We start from the raw sequence: 22,907 nt of genomic DNA on the forward strand, positions 1-22,907 counted from the left end.
GGGAGCTCTCTATTGCTTGTTATTAGCGCATACGCCGCAGAATCGAAAAACCAGTCGTTCCTGTTTTTCTCACCAATCGTAGAAAGCGCCGTGTGAAATGTTTTACTTTTCTGCACTTCGGGCCCTTGGATGAAGTGGGTTGCTCGACTTGCTTTGCGAATTTTTCATTTCGTTTGTTGGTTGCGAAGGTCTGACTGTTTTTCTGGCTGCTAAGCAATGGTTGCTCCTGGAGAAATTTGGTTTCTGCGAAGTCACCCGTTATGGCGACCCCGGAATTTTCCAAGACCATGATCATGGGACGGTATTCATCTGGGAAACTAGTCAACAGAATCATAGCAACCCAGAATTCCGAAAATTTGAACTCGATGCACGGTGTGTCCGAAGTGCCGGATTATCGTACTTTAATGTACCTCGGATTTTCTTTCACCGAAAGTTAGTTTTGGTCCTAACCTTTTAAAATTGGCTGGTTTTAAAAAAATCCATCGGGGGAAATTAAAAAAAAAATTGATTTGAATTTTTAGTGTTTTTTCAACCTAAATTTTCCGATTTGATTGGTGATCTATACAAATCGTGTAACATCAACACGTAGAAATTGATTTCCATTTCAACTACCTGCGTTTTTTTAATGAAAAATTTTCACTTTTAACCGAATCGCTTGCAATATTTTATAATTATTACAGTCCCCCCACAATTATGGATCACTTAAAAAGATGTATGAATTTAAAAAAAATCATTTCTGATCTATTTCATTGTATATAAGTAATCTTTAAATGTTTTCAGTTACAGAAATATGTAATCTTTCACTTGATTGAGTATTTGTTTCCATGTTTTATAAATATTTCTCAGAAAATATATTTATTTTATTACACCTCATCAAATACAAAATTATGGATCAGTTTTCAGAGCGGTCCCAATTATGAAACAACTTGCATCATTCAAATTATGTATTATGAAGAATTGCCATGTTTTATATCGTTTTGAAGATCTCACACGGCCTTGTCACACTTTATGTTACTTTCGAGGTTGCAGTAAGAATGAGAGTCGAGGTATGTCGCTCCCGAAGGTGGCGATGAACCGTTCCATATGGTAGATCATAACTTTTTGCCGCTTCACGTAGCTTTCCCGTCCCACGTGCTTTAAGAATAGTATTTTTCAAAGACTCAACACTGTTAAGCTTCCGTTTAGAGTCCAATAGAAGTTGATAGGGTGTTTTACCTGGCTAAAATCATATTTGAATCAAAGTGATTCATAACTGTGAGAAACTACCTTGTCTTGGTCCTTATCATGAAACATTTAGAAAATAACTTATTTTTATAGAAAAATCGCTATCAACCATCAACATTTTGGTAAATCGTGAAGAACTCACTTTGGTTTTTGTGTATTAGCTATTTTTTGGCCGAGAGTTAGCCATTATATCACATAGAAACCTTATGAATGAGAAGCGCGCTACTTACGCTGATTGAGAAAAACGATAAATACTTTGATAGATTGTAGAATAAAAACTAATATGTTTTATTTGGGGTTATTTTTTCTAGGTGGTTAAAAAATACCACAGTATACAATATAGCAGCTTCCGCAAAGAACTTCGGGATACATTCCACTATCTTTGTCGCATTCGAGAATGAAACACTGTTTATGGTTTTTGTCAGCGTATTATGAATCAATTTAGGTTGTTTCACTTTTTTGAAACACAAAAGGCCGATTCTGTTCATGTGTTTTCTTCATTTTGTACAATCTACCGAAAACAACTAGACGAACCGTCGTTTGTTTTAACATTGTCAAAATGGTTTGTTAATCTCACTGTTTCACATGTGTTGTAAATCATATCAATCACTGATTCTTTCACATGCACCATAGCAACCAAGGTTAATTTGCAGTAAGTGAATAACAAATGCATATCAACCACTAGTATATAAATGTGTTCGGGTTTTTTTTCGTAATGTTTTTTCAATACCTGTGTATATATCTCATTTTTTCTTCAACATGTAATCTAAAAATCTACTAGGAAAGCTATTTTAAGCTTAAGATTGAGATGAAGTTATTTATTTTGAACGTTATCAATGTATTTAACAATAAAAATTAGTATAATTCAAAAACAAATACATAAAAAATTTAAATCAATTTAATTCAATTTTCCCCCGATGGATTTTTTTTCAAACCGGTTGATTTTGAAAGGTATGGACCCAAACTAACTTTTGGTGAAAGAAAATCCGGTTTGACGGCTTCCCAGAGGCCTTTCAGCTGAAGAAAAGTTTTCACCGCTAACTTCCATGAAGGCAAGTTTTGAAGTCCCCTCAAACGTCCGATGGCTGGAATGTTGGATGATCCGGAAACTCCATTGGAACTTGAAGTGCTGCTTGAACTTGTAGTCATTATAGTTAATTTTTTTTGTAGGGTTAGTTAAGACGTCTGTCTTTGTAGTGAATAATTATTTTTCTGACATGTTATAATAATTGCTAAGACTCAAGGCTTACTTCAGCTTCAACAACATGAATCGCAGATGTGGAAGGAGATCAATCGGCGAGTACTTGGTGTTTTCGAACGAATCCTACGGCAAACAGGAAAATGGAGTGGGACGTAGGCGCATGAATCACGAGCTGTACTACTAAGTATACAAACACGCTGATATAGTCAAGCTGATGAAACACGACAGTGGGCAGACGGCAGATCAACAATAGGCAAAGATAATATTTAGCAGAGATCCGGATAAAGGCCAACGACTTCGAGGCAGGGCTGACGGTTCATGTGGGTAGTATGGGTAGCAGTACCCACTCGGAAAATATCTCTGTGGGTATTCACCTACACGGAACTATCGAATTAGATTAGAAAGCTACAGCAATTTGCATTTTTTTTAGTCTTAGATTAAACATATTTTGTATTTCGCACCAACCTGAATAATTTTTATTTTTACCATTTTTTGACCGTTGATTAGGGTTCCAATGTAAATTGACTTTTCGAATTTCGTTTACGATAAGGTTTCTAAAGTTTTATCTTCTCGTAAAAATTTTCCATACCAAATTTGAGCTCAATTGGACTTCGGGAAGTAGAGCCTCAGCGGTCAAAGTTTCATTTTTTTGATCGATGAAAAAAATGTTCGGGCTGCACAGTGGTTCGAATTGTATGGCAAGGGCGGTCATAAATCATTTCTGTATTATATTGCTCATGAAAACTTCTGAAATCAACAGAATTAGGTGTTTTTAGACTATAACAAACTTTTTTGGGACAGCCATCATCCAACTGGTAGCCATCTTTAGTCGCTTGCCATCTACTTAGATACAAATACTTGCAGCTGGAACCTTTAGCAAATCTTTTTCAAGTCCCAAATATTTCGTTTGGTGGTAATTTGGTGACAGTATCTCGCGCGGAACACATTTGAAAGTTTACATGAATTTAAGTATGAATGGAGCTCTCTGGCTTTATTACTACGTTCCCTCTTACGACTAATTATGATTTCAGTTTAGCACATACCTATCCAAACAACACCGCAATAGCAAAACATACCTGTTTTCTGAAGGCTTATGAAGAGAATAAGCAAATGAAACAATTGGATTTGTTCTACAGCGGATATGTACACAATGTAAAAAAACACGTCTGCTCAAACTGATTTTGCAATTGTCGAATACCTTCACTTTTATCGTGCTCAAAAGTAGACTGTTCATAAAATAGGCCAACAAAAACAGCTTTCCTTCATTCTCAGGTTCATAACCGATCCATTAAATCAATAATAACCAGAAATTTTTTTTTTTGTATTTTTGACCTATGGGCGAACCACTGTGAGCTGGGAGAGTCTCTTGGATGTTTTAGTGTAACTCGAGTTCCCCGGCGCAAAAGTTTCCATGTCCCTGGACGTTAATTTTTTTCGAACAATTTTTTATGAGATAACATCAGATCTCGACGTTTCATGCATTTCTAAGAGATTTGCTATCGGAAAAGTTTCGATTTTAAAAACCTCAATAACTACTCTTGGGCATTTTTTCGTTTGTAAAAAAAAGTAAGACGGCTGTAAGTGAAACCTTATGAGAAGTCCGATTAAGCATAAATTTTGGAAAGAGACTTTTCTTCGAGAAGACAAAACTATTAAGCCCTAACGTTTGCATTAGGAAATGCTCGAAAATTGCCCATTTATCAAGGGTTTACCTTTACACACACTGACGAGACTACCCGATCAGAAGAGCATAATAAAAAAAATTCTAAGTTTTATCTACACGAGATACAAATAACATATTTTGATACGAATTTATATTTTCCCATTTGATTTTGACAGCGCATCATTAATCTGTCCGGGATACGATAACAAATCCTGAAACGAAGTTGTCCTGAACCTAATCTACCAAATATTTCGTCTCTATCAAAGCATGTTATTACTGACAATAGTTCTTATCAACCTGTTCTATATGCTATCATATTTTGTAAGAAAGCTGATACGTCAGTAACAAAGTTTGATACGGGTTTGATACAATTAGAATATGTTTTGTTATAATTTCCGTTATTTTAACACCTAAGGGGATCAAATTGGATAGGTTTTTCGCAAAACAAACTAACAGCTATCGGGTATCCATGCAGCATCAATCAAAGTAACTCATGAGTTAGCAGAAGCTACTCCGTTCAAAAGTGGGCGCACTCAAAAAACGTTATCCCGCCGCGTCGAAAACGGATATCGCACGGAAAAAAGATGCCGGATACGCCAGTATCTACAATATGTTGGCACTAATGGACTACAATCAGAGCATCGAAAGAAAGCCCGGTTCCAGGCGGCCGGCGACCCTGAGCGACGAGGAGCTCCAAAGAATGTTAAAGAGGAAGACCGAGGGTGGCTATATTGCTGTGTACGCTCGATCGGGATGTCGGAGCAGTCGGCCAAACAGTGAAAAAGTACCTGGCGCACATGGACGTACATGTCAGGAAGCGGCAGTCCCGTCCACTGGTCTCGGGGCTGTAGGCAATGACGCACCGGCAGCGGCTGAATAAGATGATCAAGTCGATTTTTCTTGCGAATCGCGACATGGAGGTGGTGATGAACTTGAGACCCATCTTATTCTGGATGACAACGACTGGCAGGGCATTTCGTATTTTACTACCCCCACGAAAGAAGTGAACTCTGAGGTGAAGTTCATTTCACACACCAACACACTGTGACTGACAATCAGCGTAAGGGGGATGTCAAAACCGCTCATCTTTCGTTCCGTACTGGCCGTGAACGAGGACTACTCGAAGTAATTGTTGGCGGAGATGGAGCGGCTGAAAATCGATGTGGTACCCTGGTCGGCCAACCCGCCCAACGTCCCCCAGCTGCATCTCATCCTGAGTTTCCGGGCGAACCAGAAGCGTAAGACCTACTCCAACAATTTTGCCGCGAAAATTGAAAAGAAATTGATAAATAAACAAAGAAAGAATTCAAAAACATGCCCACACACATGTTTTCGTCCACCATGGCGAATGTTTCAGTAAACTTCTGGAAGGCCACTCGCAAGGACGTGGAAAGCATATATAATTATCTTCCATGGAAAAATATTAGTTTTTTTTTCTATCACCATCCGGAAAAAGTCCATGTTTCAATGTAAACATTCCTACTGAACAAAAAATCTAATTTCTCTTATACATTCCATTGGCACCCTATTTTTGATGCACTGTCAATTTTTCAAAAAAGTATGTTCAGGTATCAATAAGTCTCAATTATTCTCTTATTCTCATGACAAAACGAAACAACCCTGATTATTCCCGATTTAATTAATATTAATTTAACAATTTACTTCCCACGATTTTACGAATTTTATACTGTACAAAGTACACACCCTAACCTAGGGGTTTCTGGCAGGATAAATTATTCATTGTATGACAAAAATCAAATCGAATTTATTTTTCCAAAAAACTCGAGCTCAATCTTCTTTTCTACTCATAACATGCGTTTCTGCTAAAAGTCGGTTGAACCTTTCTAACATTTGGGAAGTCCTAGCTATCGTTCACGTCTGTTTCAACCCTTTCGTTGCAAAATTGCGTACCTAGGTATATCATATTTAAGTACGACAACACTTCCTCATATTTTCCGTTGCTCTGTGCGACTCCATGTACGGTGAAGTAAAAATATATAACCATGCGATATCAACAAATTGCTTCTATACGGTGCGTGTGAACCAATCACTCAAAAACAGACAAATGAACGGTCAGAGAAACTAGTCTGACACCGGAAGAAAACGGCTTCGATTGTTGAACGTGCAGCAATCCTGTCAACCTTCTCGAAGCTCATCTTTATCTCTTTTTTTTCATCACGCCTTTAAAGTCACTCCACTTATGGTTGTTGCTACGCTATATGTATTCATGCACTGCATCTAAGAAAGATAACAGAGGAAAGCATTGTAAGCTATGCTGCTAGTGCAGTACTACTCAGTACCCAGTTTGTACCCACACGCTTTAGTGCTATCCACTCTCACTGTACAACCTGCATGATGAGGATGCTAAGAGCAACGCACCGTAAACTGCTGATTAATGGGCTGAAAATATTTTATACAGCGTCCACTTCACCGTCAATGTAGTAATTGAATTGTACACAAGCTATTGTTGAAGAAGTAACCCTGAACTTGACCGCGTCACGTCCGTTTTATGAAGTCGTCAGCTACGGTAATGACACACATTGCTCGCGGTAGTTTGTATGTACTAAGTTGCTTCACAAGAAGGTTTACCCTTTTCAAAGGGCTTGACATTGAAGGAACAATAGACTACAATCATTTGTTTTAATTATTTGATGACCCGTAAATTTTTTGTGCTCTTTGCTTCCTGCTCAAAAATACGGAAACGTAAAGCACAACATTTTAAATCGAGTACCGTATATGAAAATTGGGGTTCAGTGAAAGAAGCGCTAAAATGTGCACCGAATTGCTGAGTCCAAGCAGCATGTTGCATGAGAAAAATGGGACCGCCATGCGGAACTGCTGATTCCTTCGTTTGAGAACTGTGGAGAAATAATTTTGTTTTTCTTCAAGGTCATTTGTATGTTTAGAATGTTACGTGCGAGATGCAAGTAGTAAATTGATTTGCGTTTGCGAAGCTACTGGCTACTATGTGACCAAGCTCTTTGACGGTCACAATAAAATCCATTGGTCGCTGAGCCAGCTTGATCTTTACTCGTATTTATATTGTATTTTTTTTAGTGTCAGCAGACCGCAGTGCCAGGTCCACAATTTGTGTTTGACGATGCCTGTTGTTTGTTTACACGTATGAATAATTGTCAGTAAATGTCTAAGCAAAAATTATGCGTTTACATACTCCAATGTTAAGTTTGAGTTTTGTTTAATTTTTGTTTAATAGCCTCGGTTTGGTGCCATTTTGCTTAGTTTTTGTATATAAATTATTTCTATTGTTTGTTCATATGAATTATTTATTTAAACTATTTTGTTGTATTTTGCATGTATATAAAATTTAAATTTAAGAGAAAACAAGTCGTAGATTAGGTAAAATCAATAAATTGTTCTAAAAAAATCAAATAATGATAAATAAAACCCTGGCACCAAACTAAACGATAAGTTTATAAAAGCTTCGAGTCGTCGGGTACAAACAACGGGGTGGTGCGCTACGCGGCAGGAAGGGGCTACGATGGAAAGCGGACAGGTTGTAGATAAAAAGGTCGGATAGCGAATATGCGAGAGAATTTTTGATAATAACCCGGAGGAGCGTTGAATATCCAGTTTCGAAGTTTTGGCGGAATAACGCCCTAAGTGAGACCTTTTGTGGCCAAATTGGAAAACTATTTTGTACGCTAAGTTTAGGCGCGTCGTTGAAAACCGCGGCCGTGGTGAAAGGCGAGTTAAAGCCAGTTGAAGTCATCCATAGTGCAACAGTGACACCCTCCGGGTTACCCGCCAGCCGATTATCCAGCGATCGACAAGCCGTTGCTACCCTTGTGACGCCTCACCGATAACCACCGAGGCCGCTTTGTCCGATACTACAACACCCAGTTGGCCAGAAGACCGGTCCGACCAGCGAAATCACCGCAACTCTAAAACAGCAACGCAGCCAAGCCACCCAATCAACATCTACACCCCCACCGAGCGGAGTGCCCGACGGACGTCTCATCGTGAAAAAAGATATGCGCAAGTAAAAATAAATCCCTACTAACTCTCCCTTCCCGCGAAAAGCAATTTTAATAAAAATTTTGTATGGTCTCGTAATTTTCAAGCTGTTCTTTGTTAAATTAATTGTGAGTCCATTTGACTTGTTTCCGCTCAGTATTAGTGTATAATCTGTGAATTTCGCTCAGTGACCAACGGTATAGGTGGGTTGAAAGTCCACCCGATTGAATTTTCTACAGGAGACCAAAGTAACGACCCAAAGCTGGGAATAAAAAGCAGCTAGAAGCAGTGATCTGTAACAACTAGCAACTAAAAATTACTAAAGTCTGTTACGGAATCATTTACTATTGTATAGAACTCCATCCGCATTCATTCGTATTTTCCTGAATTGCCTTTCAAATTGTTGGGAAATTTTACTCTACTATACTTTATACTTTACTACCCTAAGCAGTTTTCAAAGTGTTCCATATTCGGGACCGAAACAAGGTAGTTATTCAATGCGACTTTTTCAAATTCAAATACCTTATAAACCTTTACCATTTTTTTAAGCAGAAACGTGCATCGGAATCCTAAACGGAACCATTAGAGTGATGTTTCCGAAGCCCACGGCAAAACGCTGTGATGTTACATATGCAACGGTTCGTCGCTATCTTAAGCAACTTACGGGGAATGACGGACTCGAACTCTCGACGATAAAATAGGATATTTAATGTATAATTATAATAACCTTTTAATTTGGGTTTTTACAACCCACACTGAGGGATCGCTCTAATCCTTAACATAGGGGGTTTCACCCCGGGAGCACTGAAACTCACCTAAGTAAAAATACCGGAACTTAACCGCATAGAGGCCAAAATTAGCCTCTGTCGACCACCACTCGGGAAACTCCAGGATCCAAAGACTCCAACGCACCAAAAGAGGAAAGATTTTCTTTTTTCACTATTAAATAAAAACTCACGTCTGAACTCGTAGGTTGTCTAACCGAAAGTGTCAGTCCTAGTGATGGGAAACTTATCAATACTTATCGATAATATCGATAAGTGCTTGACATCGATATTATCGTTAATTTTTTGACGTTAACGATAATTATCGATATTATAAGGGTGAGCACAAGTCAGTGCGGCTGGTTACTGGAGGAGACCCAAAAGAAGGAGACCTCACCTACCCTTCCCCAGGAGTTGTTTTTGCCGCTGGGTATTTGTTGCTATTCGACAAGATTTAGCATTGTTGGGGGTAGTGTAAAGGTTCGCCCCGGATGTCACTGAGTTTCTGAGAAATGAAAAACTAAAAAGGTATTTATAGTTTTTAGTTTCCTATGAACGAATGAATTCGACAACTCAGTACTGGAGAACTTTAAAAAAATATCCAAACTTTTCGCACCATCTCATAAAAAGCAATGACACGAAATTGTAATGAAATGCATTTGCTTTGGCTTGCCAACTCATATAATATGATGGACATGCATAGCGGCAGTCTATTGGTAATTCTCTGGTAATTGTTTAGTTTAACTTGGAACTGTTTAAGTTTAAAGTATCTGTTACCCAACAAACAATTTTTAGTTCCACTAAAAATCCAAATCAACGAAATTGTTGCGCCAAAAAAAGTATCCTGATTTATACAGGGGGTGGAAAAAATAATTGAGATAAAAAAAATTCTCTTTACTTTACGAAAAATGAATCAATTTTGATAACCAGTTTCATTCCACTGGCAAACAGTATTATATTAGTATTACTTGGGAACTTGGTGTGACCATCCTACACCGAAAATGTTTCGGATTTCAAGAGTGTGTGTCAAAGTGTACATTTTTGCAACGCATAGATAGTTTTAGGCAACTCAATTGTCTATCTAAAATACTTCATTTAAAAAAATCTGAGATCACCGATGTTTTCTAAAATCGTTTTTAGTTTTTAAAATTATAGTTTTTCAGAGCAGGATCTTAAACTCATTTTTTTATATTTTTGAAGTAGGCTGACCAGATTTTCTCGGGATAAAAACGGGACAAACGGGTTAAAAAAACGGTACACATGTTAACATTTATTTTTGAATTTTTTTTCCAACCAAAGCATGCAAACAATTGGGACTGCTTCGATGAACTTACCCCATCCTGAAGAGTGCAATTTTCAGCAATGAGTTCCTGAAATTTGTCACATGATGATCGGAATTTTGACTAACAATTATCATGGTCTCAACTTTCAATCTGACCTTTTCAAATGTTAATCCAGATAAATTTTCAAACGCAAGTTTGCAAAGTTGCTTGGTTTAATAAGACCTACACACCCTAAATTTTCGATTGAATTCTGCTAGAGTGCTGCAAGCTCAAAGAAAATTAGTACCCAACAGGGAAAAAACCGCCAAAATCAACACCCATACTTAATAAATTCATACCTAGATGATTCCTTGGCGAATTTTCAATCTTTGGCTACCAATGAACCTGAAATAAATTTTGATGTATTGACAACATATAAACTTATGTGAAACAGAATGTCAGAAAAAGTTCTACGCGTTGCAAAAATGTACACTTTGGCACACACTCCGGAAATCTGAAACATTTCCAGTGACCCTTGGTCACGTCCAGTTCTCAAGTTATACTAGGAATCTAGGACAGTTTTCCAGTAAAATGAAACCTGTTTTGTCTGAATTGATTCATTTTTCGTGAAGTTTTGGCCATTTAAAAATTGACAGAATTTTGCCTGCTTCAATTATTTCCCTTATTACACAACCTTAAAAATGAACTTCGGCTTGAAACTACTCCGTAGAAAGCACTCCCGGCGTAAAACTCAAAGACTTTCTAAAACAAACTGTTTAACTCGTCCGGTAGTTTGAATTATCATTCGCAGTATCGTAAGATTTGTCATTCAAGGCCTTAACACAATGGATACGTTGCGGCTGCGCACTGGCGTAGCGTGGTGGGGGCGGCGGGGGCGGTCCGCCCCGGGTGTCACCCTTCAGGGGGTGACACCCATGAGGAAAATTTTCATACGTGTCACCTTCAAAAGGGTGATATCCGTGAGATTAACTATCAATGAGGTGGAGGTCACTGTGAAATCCCGAAAATTATATAAATTTACTTTTAAGAAAATAATCGCAACCATTTTTTCAAAAATCGGTAGATTTAGTTAAATCGAAAACGAACGTGATATCTCTCATAGTTTTGGGTAACAAAATGATTTCACTGCAACCTGGCGGGGGTGACACCCATGGGAAATGGGGGGTGCCAAATTTTCCGCCCCGGGTGTCACCCGGTTACGCTACGCCACTGCGGCTGCGTTTGCGGCAATTCGACAGTTAGCCCATACATTTACTGTCAAATTGACGCCAACGCAACGCAAACGGATCCAATCTGTTTGGGCCGTAACTATAACCGCAATAACGTTTGCGGTAAAAAAATAGACAAAAATTGCCGATTTCATGGGTTTCAAAATGGCGTCAAAAACAGACATCGTGCGGCACTTTGTGGACACCGGGTATGCCGGTTCTGGCATCTACAACATTTTGACACTATTGGACAATGATCATCATCAGCATCAGCATCGAAAGAAAACCCGGTTCTGGTCGGCCAACGACCCTGAGTGACAAGAAGCTAGCTGATAACCAAAAGGATGCTGAAGAGGAAGACCGAGGGAAAAGTGGCTAAATCGCTGCGTGCACTTGGCCGAGAGGTTGATGCATGCTCTAAAACAGTGAAAAAGTATCTGGAGAACATGGACATGCATACAAGAAGCTGCAGTCCCGACCACTGGTCTCGGAGCTGCAGGCAATGACGCAGTGACAGCGGTTGAATAAGATGGTCAAGTCGATTTTCCCGGCGAATCGCGACGTGGCAGTAGTGATGGACGACTAGACCTGTCTCACCCTGGATGGCAACGACTAGCAGGGTTCTTCGTATTTTACCTCCCCCACGAAGGAAGTGAGCACCGAGGTAAAGTTTATTTCACAGACCAAGTTCCCCAAGAAGGTGCGGCTGTGGCTGACAATCAGCGAGAAAGGGATGTCAAAGTTACTCTTCTTTCGCTCCGGGCTGGCCGTGAACGGGGAAATTTATAGTACGAAGTGCCTGACAGACGTTGCGTCGTTCATCACGAAATACCATAAGCGCGAAGACACGGTATTCTGGCCAGATTTGACGTCGGCCAACTACTCGAAGCGATCGTAGGGGAGATGGAGCGGCTGAATATCGATGTGGTACCGAAGTCGGTGAGTCCGCCCAATGTCCCCCACCTGCTTCTCATCGAGAATTTCTGGGACTTGAAGCGCAAGATCTATTCCAACAATTTTGTCGCGAAAACGGAGGAGGAATTAATCAAAAAAAAAACGAAGAAAGAGCTTAAAAACATGGCTACACGCATGTTTTCGTCCGCCATGGCAAATGTTACGGTTTAATGCCGGAAGGCCGCACGCAAGGACGTAATATTTTTTTGCGAGGAAGCTAACATGATAACCTTGCATGGGAAATTCATCCAACTTATTTATCTGTTATAGTTTTTTTTTCATCACCATCTGAAATAGTTTTTCTTCATCATCTGAAAAAAAATTTTTTTACCGCAAACCTTAGCTGTCAAATTATCGATACTTATCGATAATATCGATAAAACCCCCGGAATTATCGATTGTTATCGATGTACGTTTTGGGCGATATTTCCCATCACTAGTCAGTCCTGCTGACAGTTTATTCTCATTTATGTTCGCATCGTATACGTAACAAGCGTTACTTAACTTTTCTATGGTTACTTTTATAAAGGGCGTATGCCACATCGACCTCACCGTGGCCACACAAAAAAGTGGCAAGGATGAGCGAGGTCTGATCATGAGTTAAGTAAAGTTCATTGAGTGAATTCGTTGTCAAACATATCGTTACAAAATCTCTCCATGACGTAATTAGCATACTTTCACTCTAACAGACGAATTATACCGCACAATACAATATGCAACAATATAATTAACCATTAATAACAGAGCCAATTACTAGGTACCGATATTAGTCTTCTATCTTTTACCTGTGATATTCTCGGCTTGCATACAACATTGCAAGGAAGCTCCAGTTGAAATATTTCCACCGGAATCGCAAGCAAGGTTGCAACAGGCGAACCGGTTGGTTCCCACGTGGTTCAAAAAATTTTCAATACGTTTTCATTAGCACCATCAAATTTTGGGATCATCTCTGTATTTATCGGAAACAGATCTCAAGCATGCGAAATATTTGTTCGAAATAAAATCTGATGTTTAAGACAAACCTTCCAAGTTTTACTTTATTCACCAGGATTCATGAGAAACCTGTTGGCAACCCTGAAGCCAGTGAACCTTTTGACAATTTTGACGGCGAAGACGATAACGTAATACGGTTTTTTGTTGTTGACTTTTCGTTAAGCCGGTTCCTGTATCTGGTGATTTTAGCCGATTGAGAAAATAATATTAGTTTGTTGTTCAGTTACGTTTCAAAGGTTGTTATTTAAAACATTACTTTCACTGCACTGTTTCGTCATTCGATTGGAAGGCTTATCACCACTAGGAGGTAAATCAGTTCATAACAACCGATAGGCCTATCACAGTTCTACCACTATTTCTAGTCATTAGTTTAGTTCGAAGCAAAGCTTGAGCTCCTCACAGTTACTATCGAAGTTTCACGCGAAAAACATCTTAAACCGTACACAGCAGAAAATGTCCAACGCGGAATTTTGCAACTATCGGTCCCCACTGAGCACTCGTTATGCCAGTAAGGAAATGCAGTATTTGTTCAGCGAGCAAAACAAATTCGCCACATGGCGCAAGCTGTGGATTATTCTGGCCAAGGCACAAAAAGAACTAGGACTTGACATCAACGATGCTCAGATCGCCGAAATGGAAGCTCACATTGAGGACATCGATTTCAAAGCGGCTGCTGAGGAGGAAAAACTCACTCGCCACGACGTGATGGCCCACGTGCATGTGTTTGCCAAGCAATGCCCAATTGCGGGCCCTATTATTCATCTCGGAGCTACATCCTGCTACGTTGGCGACAATACCGATTTGTTAATTCTTAAATCCGGTTTGCAACTGCTTCTGCCACGAGTTGTGGGAGTGATCAAAAAGCTGTCGGAGTTTGCCGTCGAATATAAGGATTTGCCTACGCTGGGTTTTACCCATCTTCAGCCAGCTCAGCTGACAACGGTTGGAAAGCGTTGTACACTTTGGATTCAGGATTTTCTAATGGACGAACGTGCGCTGAGAAATTGTTTGCAAAATTTACGTTTCCGAGGCGTTAAGGGGACAACCGGAACCCAAGCATCGTTCTTGCAGTTGTTCGCTGGTGATGGAGAGAAGGTTAAGCTTTTGGACAAGAAGGTAACAAATCTGGCAGGATTTGAACGTTATTATGCTGTTACTGGACAGACATATTCAAGGTTTGATTAAAAGTTTTGTTTTGTGATTTATGTTCTAACTTTTATCCCGTTGTAGGAAAGTGGATTTGGAAATTGTTTCAGCTCTTTCTAGCCTTGGCGCTACAATCCACAAAATGTGTTCAGATTTACGTTTACTGGCGTCCCGCAAGGAAATCGAGGAACCATTCGAGCAAACTCAAATCGGTAGCTCGGCTATGGCCTACAAACGCAACCCGATGCGGTCGGAGCGCTGCTGTGCTATTTCTAGACATTTAATTGCGCTGCACTCGAATGCTGCGAATACACTTGCCGTTCAATGGCTCGAACGGACGTTGGACGATTCAGCGAATCGTCGTTTGACACTGTCCGAAGCGTTCCTATCGGCAGATGCTTGCCTGCTGACGCTGTTAAATATTTCCCAAGGGCTGGTGGTGTATCCTAAAGTAATCGAACGGAACATAGCCCAAGAGTTACCGTTCATGTCAACTGAGAATGTCATCATGGCCATGGTGAAAGCAGGTGGTAATCGGCAAGTGTGCCACGAAAAGATTCGAGTTCTGTCTCACGAAGCCGGAGCACAGGTTAAACAGCATGGCAAGGATAATGATCTAGTCGAACGCATCAAAGCGGATGGTTATTTCGCACCGATTCTAGGTGAGCTTGATAAGATTCTAGATCCCAAAACGTTCACCGGACGGGCTGCTGATCAGGTGCTCGAGTTTGTCCGTGAGGAAGTGGACCCAGTGCTGGAGAAATATGGCAGCAATATCGAAACTAAATCAGTTGGGTTGGCTATTTAAACTGCAGGTCCCACGTGGAACGTGTGGATCGTGTTTAAAGCTCTTCTTTGGAAATTTAAATGAAAATGTAAAACACAAATGATATCGATTATTTTAAAACAGGGACATAAAATATATACATATTTTCTTACAATTGCCCTGAAATGAAAACAAAACAAAAACAAGATGATTCGTTATATCAATAAAATAATCTAAATTGAATAAAGGTGTGTTATTACTTAAAAGAAATGGAGTTCACAACGACAGTTTAATCAAGTAAGAATGTTGATGCTGTTATGTGGTTTAGATAATTCTACTCTAAAGTTATTTTAGTTGTACTGTCTTTTGCTATTTACTGTTATTGTGTTTTAGCTTACTAACCGTGCTTTTATTTTTATCATAATTACTCTTATATAAGGTTCAATTACGTCCAACTCCGTTAAATTTTGCTGTATTTTTACGTTGAAACAGGATATATTCTCTATTCTTTTATAAGGTTACTGGCTGGGCTGGGCGCGTCATGCGCTCGAAGCTCTACACCAGACCCGAGCCCTCGAGTCAGAGAGCCTTCGAGAACCATTTCTGCCTTATGATACAAGTCTATGGCGACTTATTAAAACACAGTAGAGAATTGCTTCCGGAGGTGTCTTAACTAGGTCGCGGACAGATGTCGAGTGCAAATGTAAATGATGCACGGCAAAAAATGTAAAATATGAAGGGAAAAAATGGGTACTTATCATAATTTGATTAGGTATTTCAATTTTTGCATTTACCTATTCATTTTATTCAAGATGCCCTTCTTCAAGTTCTTCAGATCGTCGTGACAACTCGGTGTCATGGGTGAACCATTGATGATACCGGGAAGAAAAATAAAAGAATGTGTGAATTTTTACTCGTAATTATAAAAACAAATACATCTAACTACTGATTGGGCGTTGGTACCGAGGAAATTGATAACATAATCATATAATTACTATAGCAAAATTCCTTTTACTAAGTCCTTTCGGCTCTTCAATAGGAAGCAATTCAATCACGTTTCTCTCAGGTCCGTTGCAATGCAAAGACTCTAATGAGCATTATTTAGGTACTTATAAAATCATTCAAGTAAGAACATGCAACATGCTATTAGGTTATGTTTTATTATTTCCTTGTTGTTACTAAAACACGTTTGAGGTGTTTTGCAATGAAAATATGTCCTCAATAAAGTAGACATGTCTATGTCAGGTACATTATTTAAAACAATAAGTAGAGATTTATTTGCAAATAAGAAATGCATCAAATGCCAGATGTTCTCAATTGCAAAACCTTCAAGCCTCCATTACATAAATAATATAACTAAATAATAATACATTCTATTTAAATTATTTTGATGCATTATATAATACATATAATAACAGACATTCAATGAATTGCACTTGTGCATGTGATACATCGATACATAACCTCATAGGATGGCAATAATTTTGTTTACTCCTTTTAGTAACGTACAATTTTTCATTATGGCTTTACTTTTTATGAAAGTAAAACACTTTCTGAATAGCGCAAGAATCACATTCCATAGAATTGTTCCCCGTTTTCCCCTCTTGAAATTTTAGAACATTTATGCATATATTTTTAATCCCACTTTCAGATGTGTATGTGACCGCCATTCATTTACTGAAGCTCATGCACCATGCACCACGTCAAGGTTCAGTTTTATCGCAGGGATGTTGAAACAGGCTATACTGCCTATAATCGCATACCAGTCCCATACGGATTTTCATCGTTTTTGAGTTAAATATCAGATTTCATCTATTTCTCCCCTGGGCTTGGTGGTTGAGCTCCTATCTTTCTTATAGCTTCACGGAATCCTAAGATGGAGCCACAAAACTATTGTATGAGGGTTTTGACAGCCCAAGGGCGCGTGCTCCCGGGTGGCGGATGGGAGCTAAGGGAGATGATGAGAGTCAGATACCTATGTTGTAGTCTTTCCTACTCTGATCTCGGCAATCTCCTATGTGAGAAAGTTTCCTAACAATATTAATTAACACTAAAGAATTTTTCTCACACGTGGACCAGACCACATAGTGCAAGCTCTTTTCTTATCTATATCCATGAATGCATTACAGTCGCACATGATACTTCGTTACCTATTAGATAAAATGAATTAATGCTTTTACTTTTTTCTGGCAGTGAGACTTATATGCATTCATGGATGGACTGTAGTTAAGCGTGAAATTAAATTCTTCACTTTTTATTATTAGTTCCATGTGCAAAGTTGTATTGTTGTAAGTAGTATTATTTAGTAAACGTGTACGTGGTTTCTTCATCGACTACATCGTTGATATATACATTCTGTTTCATTTTCCCATTTCGTTTTTTTTAATATTTTCATTTTTTTTTATTCCGAGTTTCATAATAAAATTTCGAGTTTAGATGGTTAGATATGTATTGAATTCACCAACACAGCGAGACTTGATCAAGGAACCACAGTTCTTCGTTTTCAAAGCTAAGTATTATTTTATCATGTCTGTTTTTGTTTATTGATTAGCATATGTTGTTATTATTATGTTCCGTTTTTTTTTATTATTATTATAATTGTTACGATTATTATTGTTATTATCATTATTTTTATTATTATCATCATTGTTTTTCAGCATAGTAAACTCAACAAACAAACAGATGCACATACATTTACACACACACGCACTCACACTTACACACACTTATTAACCTTCAGAGATCCTTGCCTTTCCTAATCCTTCGGCAGTTAACTGACTAGTTATAACTCAGGGGTCTTGCCAAGATGCTACCCTAACAAGACAGTATTTTTGCAACTTGCCCAGGGTTATTCTAGTTATTTACACAGAATTTAATTGACCAGCTGGTTACTGAGGCTGTGATGCCAATCCTCTTATCACTGGTATAGCATGAATGGTGCCTCATAACACCAGTGACCCGGCCCTTGGCCCCCTTCTATACCTCACAAATACAAATACAAAATATCAGATTTCATCTATTTCTTGCTGTACTATTGATTAAGGAAAGAAAAAAGCATGTTTTATTTGAAAAAGTTAGAAAAAAAAATGTAAGGTCAAATTGTCCCATCTTGAAAATAATCGCGTATCAGTCCCACTAAACGTTTTCCTGAGTATGGCTAAATTTTTTTTTCTTCAATCCATATAACAAATATTTTGGGCTATTTTTTAAGATTTTTACTGTTAAAAAATCATCAAATAGTTTATAAATGCAAGGTTGTTTCAAATAAATTCCACATAAAAGTTAATTTTAAGTGGACACTGAACCTGCAACTTCTGCTGAAAGTTCGTTCCTGAAAGTTTATCGGTTTCACCTTGAGCCGGAATAGCCTTGAGCAATACTGCTTTCTGTAAGGGGTGGATTTCCTGTGTATGAACTGCTCACTTCAAATGATCATTCAAGTCAAATTTTTCAGAACTCAGAAGAAATCGTTCTTAGTTGCTTAGCTGAAAATAGCTTGTACCTCTTTTTGTAAATAATCGCATATCAGTCTCTTCCTTATTTATCATTGTAATTTTCATGAAAAAGGCAATTCTTTAATGTAGAAGTTATGATTAAGGTCTATTCCATTACATTATGTTGAAAAAATAAGAATAACCCACCCCGAACAGGTGAAATACCCAAAACAAGAACGATATCTTAAAACGCTTTTTTCTCAACTCGATGATTTTTCAGATGGGGCTGATATGCGATTATAGGCAGTACAGTAAGCAAATTCTTTGGTTGAAATCTTACCGTTTGTGTATTCCACTTTTATTTCTCTCATTAAAATGCGAATTTTTCTAAAATAACGAAATTGTAATTGTTTTCAAAATTTAAATAAAAAAAAACTACGATGAATGAAAGAAAAGTAACACACAGTTAACAATAGTGGCATGGTTCAACGGAATAAAAGTGAGGAAAATGTAATAAGAAATTCATTAAAACAAAACATCTGAAGGTTTGAAAACACAAAAGATCACAAAAAATACTTTGACAGAAGTTTGTTAAGCAAAAACTAAGATACACTGTAAAAAAACGATTAAAAAATGAAACACAGCATAATAACAATGCAGGCTAACAAAAACAAAGACAAAGAATGTGAACACATTGAAAATGCAAAGAGAACTAATGATTCTTTAAATATTAATTCTAATCTAAAATTTATAACCAATTTTCGCTCAAATTTGGCCAGCAGTGTCTCATTAGATTTTGAATTGTGAAAATCTGACTGATGAGCAACTATGAAATAAAAAAAAAGAAACAATAAATGTGCAAATAACAAAGCCAATAGACTTTCATTTTAAACAGATTAGATAATAGATAAAAAAACGCTGACATTGGGATTTCTAACAATTTTCCCACAAAGAATATATTTCGGCATAGAATAATAATGTCAACCTTTACGACAATAACTATAATATTTGATAAAAATATTACCTATGTTCTAGTTTCAGTTAAACTCTACAACAGGTCATGTTATTTCTAAAATGTATTCTACAAACGATTATTGTAGCTTGTAATTAAAATATATATAAATATCCTTAGTGTTTTTGAAAACGTTTTAAACAAAACGAACTTTAACTCATGATCACATTTTTAATTTTTTGTTTGCCAAAGATCGTTTTATTGTGTTTATAAATAGCAGTTTCCGTCGAAATTTTACTCCAAAACCAAAATATATAACCAAAACTACTACAATATAGGTTGCCAATTCGTAGAATCTAACTCTTAGTGATAAACTTCTGAACATATATAGCATGAATTTATCGGTTACTTACACTTGGCGGGGGCTGTGCATGAGGAAACAGGTTATAGTTAGAGTGCGACGAATTGGATGGGGTAGGGCTGGATATCGGTCTTTCGATAGTCATCGATTGCTGCGGTATCTGGCTGTCGCTTTCAACTCCCATACTGGAATAAATTTCCTTCATCAAAAACAGCATGGTGTCTTCCGATTCCCTACAAACATAAGAGCAAATTACCAAAGGCGTTCTTCATATTTGAAACCATTTCAAAATATCTACATACCAATAACAAACGTGGCTGGTCAAAGCAAAGAGATATTCATTGAAGAACTCGAGTGGAGCTTCCTGCAGAACGTAATCAATTCGTCGCGATTGGTTCAGTTGGCCAAGGGGTAAATCAGTATCACCGGTTTCTAAATCACCCGACGAAACGGTGGTTGCCGAGGAACAGGTTTCGAACTTTAGCTGATCTTCAATAACCTTATCCACTTCATGTTCGATTGCTTTATGGTCGTTTCGGTTCAAGGATGTCATCGAGTATACGGCATCCAGCGTGTTCCTGAATGTATCCAACACCTTCTGTTTCAAGTCAGTTCCGACTCTTACCATTGTTTCCTTGAGCTCTAGATGCATCCGTTTACGACCCTTGTGATGCGGAATCAAAACTGGTCGGAGGTTGCTCAGTTCCGTATTGACTAGAGCTTCGATCCGATATGCTACAGGATCGTAAGGATGGAAAATATTGAAAAATCCTTCGCATGTGGGTAGCCTGAAGTCCAAGCCTAGAGCATCTATACCGCGAACTGTTACAAACATGCCGATCGGAGAGCCGAGGGCAAAAAATTTCTTCGGGTTGAACAACAACTGCGGGTAGGCGATGTAGGGTTGACCCGTCCCTGCCGGTCCAACTTCGTAGTTGATTTGCTGGGAGCATTTGCGCGATAACGGCCGGTGGCTAGGATGAATCCTGTGCAACGCAGGCACTCGATCACCGTCTGGGTTTTCCTGAAAAGTATCCTACGGGTTAGTACACGATAGTATGTTAGTGGCCAACGGATCCGGTACACCTTTCGCTTTGTCAGTTTCTTGAACAATCTTAATTTCTTGTGGCTCTGAAAGCGGAACTAATCGGTCAGTTGCTTTTAACAATGTTCAAAGAGCAGGTAAGTATTGTTTAAGTTCGTCTATTATTCGTAAGAAATAAGATGCCGCTGCCGAAAACTGTTCCGGACTAGGTTCAACGAAAATGAAATTTGTTAAAAAAAACTGTGGTCACTTGTTTCAAATATATTAAAAGCATTCATGTAGAAGAAGTTTTGATTAGATATTTTTCTTATAAAAGAGATGTATCATTTTTGTCAAAAATCGCTCGATGTGTTCAAGATACTTTTTACAGAGACCGCAAACATACAAGCAACGCGCTACTCACCGAATTTTCCGTCTCCATTGGCTGTCCCTTCTGGTGGCACAACAAATCGAACAAAATCAACGATCCAAGTGAATGGCCAGCCAACGAAACGCCACCGTTGAAGTTGGGATTCCTCTGCAGAAATAGCGAGTAAAGGCGATTGAGAGACTTTCCGACAGCATCGATTATGCTCTGACAGAACATCGGGCTCGTGTAGAATAGGACATCAAGCAAGGTATCGTTAGTAAAATTGCGCAGTTTTGGTATCGATTCCAACGTGATTGCCTTCAGCTTCTTATCAACACCAGATTCCTCTGAGTGTAAATCATTGTGCCAAGATATCGGTAACACCTCAACACGTCCGATATCACCCCGGTCGAAAGAAGAACGATAGTGGCTCTGTACCAACTGTGCTGAAATACTACGGAATTCGTCGACAACTTCTTCCACTGGTCGGAAACGAAGATCACATGCTTCCCCGATTCCGTGTACCATAAACAGGAGATGATCAACCTTTTCTGGTTCTCCGTCTTCGATGTTAAACTCGTCGACGCCACGTTTCACAACTCGTGGCCTGTTAGTTGTAGGTGGTACCGGTGAGTTGGTACCCCATGAATCAGGGTTTTGCGTTTGCAGAAAGTGAACGATTACTGATGGTCCGTGGAAAACCACCGTTTCGCCATTGGGAATCGTCACTCGCCGATGCCACTCTCCCGAAGTAGCAGCATCTTTATATTCTCGTTCTAATAAATCTGCTACTTCTTCGTCGTACGGTACGAACCTGGAGTCGACATTTTTATAAAACCAAGAGCATCTTCGGACTTCCTGCGAGGCTCCTTTCCAATAAACGGGAGACATTCTACGCTCCTTGACAAGCACATCGTGCCGTCCACCGTCTACGTGGATTACCACTGGACCAGCATCATTTTCTCTATCAACCGTAGGTAGAGCATCTTCCAGGGCCAAGGAATCACTCATAGAAAATGGTGACCATATACATTTGGATTCGATTTCCCGCTTGAAAAACCAATGCCGGTATACTGGTCTGTACGCGACGTTCGTGGTTTCACTTATCGATGCCATCGAACTGTCTACAGCGGCTGCCGAGGTACCACCACCGGTGGCGGCTGCCGCAGTGGCCGTCATTGCTGCCATGCTGCTACTGTTGGCGTCGATTAGTACGTCTTTGGAATAGGTGTCGTCCTCGAAGGCAGACTGTGGAACCAGCAAAAGAAATCAAGAACTGTTATTATCTGAGAGTTATGATTAATGAATTATTTGTTTGGTTTACTAGGGTTACTACGATTGTTTTTTTTTTTAACAGTAATATTATTGTTATGACGTTTTACATTTTGAACGGTGACGTCACGCATCCGAGTTAAAGTGATAGTGGATAGTGGAAATATTGCAGCTCGAAGTGAGCTCTAAAAGATTAGGTGGCAGCTGTAATGCAACTTCCTGCAACTCGGGGAGATTTTTGAAGATTTGAGGATAATATCATTAATGTCAAATGATGAGCATGTTATACTTTTCTTAATTTGACAACCAGATTTGGG

The 22,907-nt window shown here is 38.8% G+C and overlaps 2 protein-coding genes across 5 annotated transcripts in view; one reads left to right on the forward strand and one right to left on the reverse strand.

The window, feature by feature from the left end:
- The first annotated feature begins 13,356 nt into the window (after positions 1-13,356).
- On the forward strand, positions 13,357-15,424 carry LOC129718823 (adenylosuccinate lyase). The gene is made up of 3 exons (XM_055669929.1): positions 13,357-13,572; positions 13,628-14,440; positions 14,496-15,424. Exons 2-3 carry the CDS (start codon positions 13,719-13,721, stop codon positions 15,217-15,219), a joined length of 1,446 nt encoding a protein of 481 aa, XP_055525904.1. The 5' UTR covers positions 13,357-13,572; positions 13,628-13,718; the 3' UTR covers positions 15,220-15,424.
- Positions 15,425-19,597: 4,173 nt separating this feature from the next.
- Positions 19,598-22,907, reverse strand: part of LOC129718820 (proteoglycan 4) — a 93,191-nt gene continuing 89,881 nt past the window's right edge. For 3 of the 4 annotated variants that reach the window (XM_055669920.1, XM_055669921.1, XM_055669922.1), the window contains exons 4-6: positions 21,373-22,566; positions 20,227-20,960; positions 19,598-20,157 (exon numbers count right to left, since the gene is read on the reverse strand). In XM_055669920.1, coding sequence (XP_055525895.1) covers positions 19,962-20,157; positions 20,227-20,960; positions 21,373-22,566 — 2,124 coding nt within the window. In that variant the 3' untranslated portion in view covers positions 19,598-19,961. The remainder of the gene's footprint in view (positions 20,158-20,226; positions 20,961-21,372; positions 22,567-22,907) is intronic. The other variant, XM_055669923.1, reaches the window with a different exon arrangement.

The sequence above is a fragment of the Wyeomyia smithii genome, chromosome 1 (assembly GCF_029784165.1).
Source record: "Wyeomyia smithii strain HCP4-BCI-WySm-NY-G18 chromosome 1, ASM2978416v1, whole genome shotgun sequence".
Classification (NCBI taxonomy): Eukaryota; Metazoa; Arthropoda; class Insecta; order Diptera; family Culicidae; genus Wyeomyia; species Wyeomyia smithii.

Bases quoted from the DNA above. Each gene is read 5' to 3' on its own strand.
- LOC129718823 (XM_055669929.1), top strand. From the start codon at position 13,719: ATGTCCAACGCGGAATTTTGCAACTATCGGTCCCCACTGAGCACTCGT. The intron at 14,441-14,495 runs GTTTGATTAAAA...ATCCCGTTGTAG, and splicing joins ACTGGACAGACATATTCAAG to GAAAGTGGATTTGGAAATTG.